This window comes from Benincasa hispida, chromosome 6, assembly GCF_009727055.1.
Source record: "Benincasa hispida cultivar B227 chromosome 6, ASM972705v1, whole genome shotgun sequence".
Classification (NCBI taxonomy): Eukaryota; Viridiplantae; Streptophyta; class Magnoliopsida; order Cucurbitales; family Cucurbitaceae; genus Benincasa; species Benincasa hispida.
Genome location: NC_052354.1, coordinates 47,754,250 through 47,761,507, shown reverse-complemented (window position 1 = coordinate 47,761,507; position 7,258 = coordinate 47,754,250). Strand labels below are relative to the sequence as shown.

General features: G+C 36.3%; 1 protein-coding gene across 2 annotated transcripts; it reads left to right on the top strand.

Annotated features, from left to right (window-relative positions):
• Positions 1 to 353: 353 nt before the first annotated feature.
• LOC120080251 (acid phosphatase 1-like) lies at positions 354 to 3,430 on the top strand. 2 transcript variants are annotated; one of them, XM_039034866.1, is made up of 4 exons: positions 354 to 831; positions 1,827 to 2,036; positions 2,179 to 2,340; positions 3,364 to 3,430. In XM_039034866.1, exons 1-4 carry the CDS (start codon positions 434 to 436, stop codon positions 3,413 to 3,415), a joined length of 822 nt encoding a protein of 273 aa, XP_038890794.1. In that variant the 5' UTR covers positions 354 to 433; the 3' UTR covers positions 3,416 to 3,430. The 2 variants fall into 2 exon arrangements, with proteins under 2 accessions (XP_038890794.1, XP_038890795.1); XM_039034867.1 differs by lacking the exon at positions 3,364 to 3,430 and having other exon boundaries at positions 355 to 831; positions 2,179 to 2,455.
• The last annotated feature ends 3,828 nt before the right edge of the window (positions 3,431 to 7,258 follow it).

The following is a 7,258-nucleotide window of genomic DNA, read 5'->3' as shown; positions in this document are numbered from 1 at the left end:
GTCTACCAAAATTTAATATATTATTAAAATATAATCCAATTTTAATTTTTAACTATTTTTTTTTTAAAGTGATAAATTGTATTTACCTTTTAATTTGAATAATGATATNAAAAAAACGTTTATTGACATCTTTGTATTTCAGAGAAATATTGTATACTTTCTTGACCATATAGGATTTAGTTGTTTATTTTTATTGATATAAAAAAAAAATCTAAAAATAGATTGAAAAATGAATCTAATAATTAGTTTTATTTTGAAAGTGTGCAAGCATTCAGGTAAATCAAAACTGTTTAATTTCAAAAGAGAAATTATTGGGTAAGCCGTCAAAGCAGTAAAACTTTGAATGATTGAATAAATTTGTTTTTCAAAACACCTTTTTCTTATCAAATTAAAATCTCTACACCCTCTTCAACTGATAATACGGATTCTAGCCATGGCTTCTCCGCCCTCAATTCTCTCCCTCCTTCTTCATTTTGTTATCACCGCCACCGTCTCCTCCGCCGACTCATCGGGTGCAATGGTAAGAATGTACCCAAGAAAACACGTTGTTCGGGCCGAGGGCGACCCGAGATGCGAGAGCTGGAAGTTCGCGGTGGAAGTGAATGCCGCCGGACCGTGGAAGTCTGTTCCACGGCCGTGCATCGGGTTCGTTCGAGAGTATTTCAATGGTGGCCGCTATCTATCGGATTCTAAGGTGGTGGTGAAGTACTCGTTGACCTTTGCTAATTCGGTCAACGTCGCCGTGAAGGACAGCGGGAGGGATGCTTGGGTTTTTGACGTGGATGAGACCTTGCTCTCCAATTTGCCCTATTATAAAGTTAATGGATACGGGTAAGTTTTAATGTTTCTTACTTTATATGTATAGTTTATGCCTTTCTTTACCAAATATATTCTCTTAATTTCGATTTTTAAATGTAGTTTTTTTTTTTTCTGAGAGGTTTGAAATTTAAATCACTTCAAGACGATTTCTCAATGTTCAAAATTTCAAAAAAAAAAAAAATAAAATAAAAAAAAAATCATTCCATTATAGACCTACAACAAAACTTAAGTTTCTTAAACCTCTTTTCATAACCACTAAAATTTGAAAATATTATGAAACTTCATTTTAAAAATAATATGATAAAAAAATTGGTATAATTAATTTGTTTAAGAATTCAAATCTTTAGAAGAAAATAATAAAAATGATTGTCTTATATAAAAAAAAAAAGAATGGGAAAATGGAATAGATTTTATTTGATCCGAAAATTTTATATGACTTTAGGAACATATTTGGTTCTCCATTTTGAAAAAAAAAATTATTTAAGAAATAGAATTTTCATGTTTGATTTTTCTTTTATGTCAAAAAAACTTGACGAGAAATTTAGAATGCTTAGAATCATATATCCAAACAAAGTTAATGATATTCTTTAAAATTACAAAGAAAAAAAAAGTTTTCATAACAAAATATTTAAAAATATATTGTGGGGTATGGATTCTGTGTTGTCACATGGTTGATTATTTGAATGAGTTTTTCTCTTTTTTTTCTTTTAACCATAGGGCCTACTAGTGCAAAAATTATCGAATAAGGCTGCTAGGATGTGCTTTATTTGTCTCCCATGGCTATATCCCAAAATACCTTTGTAATTATTTTGGATGCAAATTTTGAAGTCACTTTTTAAAGATATAAAGATTAATAATACAATGGACTTATATCGAAAAGACATTTAATCTCTTAAAAGAAGAGGGCCAAGGAGAGCAAATGAGTGTACTTTATTTTCTAATATTTACCCTTTTTTTTTTTTTTTTTTTTTTTTTTTTTTTTTTTTTGTATGGATGAAATTGTGTAGGTCTAAACCTTATAATGATACTTCATTTAACGAGTGGGTGAATAAAGGTTTGGCTCCTCCATTACCAATGAGTTTGAGATTGTACAAAAAGCTCCAAAATCTTGGATTCAAGATATTTCTTTTAACTGGACGGGGTGAATCTCAAAGAAATATTACAGAAGAAAATCTTCTTAAAGCAGGCTATTCAGGTTGGGAGAAGCTCATCTTGAGGTATGAAATTTCATTTTTATTCCTTTCAAAGTTAAACTAAAGAAATGCATAAGTTTGAGGAATAATTCAAATGATAAAAGGATAGAGCTTTTTTTGGAGGACAAATTGATTAAATTTGTTTATTTCATCCTCATGAAATTAGAGGAGATGCAGATGAGGGAAAGAAAGCTACGGTATATAAATCAGAGAAGACAGCTGAATTAGTAAAAGAAGGTTATATAATCCAAGGAAGCTTTGGAGATCAGTGGAGTGACTTGATGGGCTTTCCTCTCGCCAATCGATCATTCAAGCTCCCAAATCCAATGTATTACATTCCTTGAACTTAATAACCATTTTGCTTTTCAATAATCTGTTTTGTTATAAATTAAATATGTACTCTTCTTCAATTTCGTCACTAATGTTTCTAGAAACTTGTTTTAGAGTTTTTTTTTTCTTTTTTTTTTAAGAAACCTTTAATTAGGGGTGTTCATGGTTGGGTTGAGTTGGGTTGAAAGGCTTTAAAATTTTGTTCTAAAAATAAGCAAAATGTAAATATGTAAAAATTTAATTTAATTATTTTTATATATTGAATTAAGATTAACAACTCAATTTCAATTTATATAGTGAAAGTTTTCTTTCTAAAGCAAAGAAACTAATTTTGAGAGTTGTTGGAGAATAAATTATTAAAAAAAATATTGGAATTAAATAAAATTAAAATCAATATATGTATTAATAATTGTGCTATGAGTAATAAAAAAATATATTTTAAAGTTAATAATAAATTCGGGTTGGTTCGAGTTATATTTGGTGAATTCATGAACCAACTCAACCCATAAAATTTTTATTTATTTGAACCCAACCCAAACCACACAGGTTTGGTAATTGGTATGACATTCTTTCTTAGAAGTCGAATGTTCAATCTCTCATCATTTGCAATAGTTATAGTTAAAAACAATAACTCTTTATGAGGTAGACATGATACTTCTCTCATTGTCATTTAATTTTGTGATGGAACACATGCTACCTAATAATTCTTTTTAAGAGATTAATCCTAACAAAACATCAAAACAATAAAAATATATTGTCTCAAATTGTATTCTATTTCTTCTATATTTATATTAAAAAAAATTTGAAAAACACGTTTCAGTAACAATTGAGATTATGTGTTAAGGATATTAAGGATGCACACATAAAATCTTGCCTATCTACCAAAAGAATAGGACTTACCAAAGGAATAGGTTAGTTACCACCAAATCTTTAACCATTTGTATTTGTAACCAAATCTCTAACCATTTGTATTGTAACCAAATCTCTAACCATTTGTATTTGTTCACATTTCAAATACAAGAAATCATAAAGGAAAACTTGGCTTGCCACTGTCGTTTACCGCCTATCTCTGAAGTTGTCATCTACCTCCACAAATGCTATCATTTACCTTGTCTAAGTGTTGTCGTCTGTAGCGTGAGTCAAGCCATATCCTTCAACCTCTTATTTCTAACTTGGTATAAGAGCAAATAATGATCAACGTCAATCAAGGAAACCTGGGAGCCACCCTCGACACAGCCAACTTCAGCGGCCCACCCTTGAACCTGCAACCTCTAGTCTGGATCGACTAGAGTAGGAGCTGCTCCACGTAGCACAGAAGGAAGTTTTGGCAGTGGTGCTGGCTGGCTGTATAACTCCATGACACCAAAGGTTTCCATTCAAGTGATGGGATGTGAATGTGCAAAGTATCTATGGACCAGCATTCAACAACTCTTTGATGTTCAATCTAGGGCTGAAGAAGATTATCTGTGACATGTGTTTCAAACAACTAGAAAAGGTAAATTTGAAAATGGAGGAGTACCTTCGAACTATAAAAATGAATGCTGACAATCTTGAGCAAGCTGGTAGTTCTGTGCCACCAAGAGCTCTTGTTTCACAGGTACTATTAGGACTTGATGAAGAATACAATGCCATTGTGGCCACTATCCAAGGGAGAGCGGACATGTTGTGGCTTGATATGCAGTCAGAACTTCTCCTGTATGAAAGTTGATTGGAACATCAGTCAAACCAAAAGACGATAATAGACTTCAACCAAGTCAGTAATATGCATCAGTGAATATGAAAAACACTAGACATATCAACCAAACAACAAGTCCAATAGCAGCAATCAATCTACTGGAGGAGGACAACGAGGTGGTGGTGGCCATGGCAGAGGTCGAGGTAGGGGAAGAAACAATAACAAACCAGTGTGTCAAGTTTGTGGGAAGGTGGGACACATAGCGTTCTACTGCTTCAATAGGTATAATAGAGATTTTGTTCCTAATTGTCCTCAAAACAAGGCACAACCCTTCTCCAACAATCAGACAAAAAACACACAACCTCACCCATCAACCCTAGCCACTGCTTATGGGAGTAACCCCTTTCTGACAAGATAAGAAAACACGACTGATGCAAATTGGTATGTTGACAGTGGTGCCTCCAATCATATTACCTCAAACTTCAACAATCTTGGCAATTCGACTGAATACTCAGATACTGAAACAGTCACTGTAGCTAATGATAATACTCTAGAAATTTCTGAAACTGAATGATATGTTATGTGTGCCTGCCATAACAAAAAATTTGGTCAGTATATCTAAGCTAACAAAAGACAATAACCTGTTTATTGAATTTCACATGGATTACTGTCTTGTTAAGGACAAGGGTACGGGACAAACGGTAATGAAGGGAATGCTTAAAGATGGACTGTATCAGAGGGTGCAGAAATCAACTCGAAGTCAGTAGAAAATGGAGTACCATTGCAACCAGTGCACAAGAATAAAGATCTGTCTGCTCTTAGCATATCTTCGAAGCATAGGGTGTCTAAAATTACATGGCATAGAAGGCTTGGCCATCATTCGTAAAAAACACTAGAGTTTATTATCAAAAGCTATAATTTCCCTATGTTATCTAATGAAGAGTTTAACTTTTGTGATTCTTGTAGCTATGGAAAATTGCATTCTTTAGCCTTCTCTAACTCTAACTCAAGAGCATTTGCAACCTTTGAACTTATACACACTGATTTGTGGGGTCCAGCTCCTCTCTTGTCAACAGACGGGTACAAATATTATGCTATCTTTGTTGATGATCATAGCAAGTACACATGCATCTATCCTCTGAGGTTAAAAAGTGACACACTGGCAGTTTTTCAACACTTTCTCACCATGGTACAAACTCAGTTCAATACACTGATCAAGTCCCTACAGTCGGATAATGGCGGAGAATTTGTTAAGATACACAAAGTCTGTCATCAGCTTGGTATTGCTTCCAGATACACCTGTCCATATATGTCAGCACAAAATGGAAGGGCTGAGAGGAAGCACAAACACATAGTTGAGACAGGGTTAACCTTACTAGCCCAAGCACATCTTCCCTTACATCATTGGTGGGATGCATTCTTATACTCAACTTTGTTGATTAATGGCCTTCTTACCCCTGTCCTAAATGGACAGTCTCCAATGGATGTAATGTTCAAAAAGAAGTTTACATTCGAGGAGCTTCGAATATTTGGGTGTGCATGTTTCCCCCGCTTGAGACTGTACAATTCACATAAGTTGAGCTATCGCACAGAAAAGTGCATCTATCTCGGTCTGGCTGTGAATCACCAAGGCTACAAATACCTAAACCCCAATGGTAGGCTATTCGTCTCTCGGTCAGGTCACACCGTACAGTGACTCCATGCCCTATACGTCTATAACCTCACTCTCACCAACTATCAGAACAACCCACACCCAATCACCAACTAATACCTCTACAGACATCCCAGCCTTCCCACCTCATTCCTCTGATCGTCTACCCACCGATTGTGTACCCGACGATCGTTTACCCTCATCGTCTAGTGACCAGCCCACTGATCGTCTACCCACCAGTTGCTTACCCAGCAATCATTCACCCAACGATTGTTCACCTACCGAAATTTACCCAACGATCGTTTACCTACCATCCACTTACCAACCGATCGTATATCCACCGATCGTGTACCCTCCGATTGTTTATCACCTGACTCATCATCATGTAATGCCCAACCCACTGATAGTTCACCTTCATCGTCCCCTGTCCAGTTTTCACCCGATACTATCCCACACCCTGTGCCCGTGTCTACTCATCCCATGATTACCCGAGGAAAGGCAGGCATTTTCAAACCCAGAATACTGTCCTCCCAAACCCAAAAAGATAGATCCTTAACCGAACCTACCCGAGTCAGTGATGCGCTCAAAACCACGCAGTGGAACAAAGCAAGGAGTGATGAATTTCAAGCACTAATGAACAATCAGACCTGGACTTTGGTTAATGGTCAAGGCATCCACCATCTGGATTGTCATTAACCTTGCAGTATCCAAAGGGTGGCCACTGAGGCAGTTAGATTTCAATAACGCTTTCCTTAATGGTGTCCTCGATGAAGAAGTTTACATGCGTCCACCGTAGGGATTTGTTGATCCTCAACTACCAAATCATGTCAGTCGTTTACACAAGGCCATATATGGCCTCAAACAAGTGCCAAGGGCCTGGAACAACACACTGAAAACAACACTATGTAGCTAGGGCTTTCAGAATGCTAAGTCTGATACATCTCTCTTCATATATCAGAGCACTTCTGTCTTGATACTCTTACTAGTATATGTTGATGATGTAATTATAACGAGTACCGATCAGTAGGCAATCAACAAGCTTGTAACAACTTTGGACTCCAAATTTTCTCTAAAAGATCTTGGCCATCTCCATTACTTCCTTAGAGTTCAACTTCACAATGTCCCTAATGAAGTTCTACTGAATCAGGAAAAGTATGTCGAGAACCTACTTCACCGCCTTGACCTTAGGGATCTAAAACCAGCACCCTCTCCAAGTGTTCTAAATAAGCAACTCTCTATCTTCGATGGCACTCCTCTTGACAATCCCTATATCTATTGGAGCACGATTGGCGCCCTACAGTACTTAACCACCACGAGACCTGACATAACATATGCAGTTAATCATCTAAGCCAGTACTTAAAGCAACCTACGGACATTCACTGGCAAGCGGTGAAAAGAGTTCTAAGATATGTCAGTAGAACTCGACACTTTGGCCTCTATATTCAACATGGGTCCGACCTCTCTGTTTCGGCCTTCTCCAATGTCGAGTGGGCAGCTAACATAGACGATCGAAAATCAGTTGCTGCTTATTGCATCTTCCTTGGAGGTAATCGTGTCTCCTGGTCCTCTGAGAAACAATTCGTTGTTGT

Bases quoted from the DNA above. Each gene is read 5' to 3' on its own strand.
- LOC120080251 (XM_039034866.1), top strand. From the start codon at position 434: ATGGCTTCTCCGCCCTCAATTCTCTCCCTCCTTCTTCATTTTGTTATC. The intron at 2,037-2,178 runs GTATGAAATTTC...TCATGAAATTAG, and splicing joins TGGGAGAAGCTCATCTTGAG to AGGAGATGCAGATGAGGGAA. The intron at 2,341-3,363 runs GTATTACATTCC...TTCAAATACAAG, and splicing joins TTCAAGCTCCCAAATCCAAT to AAATCATAAAGGAAAACTTG.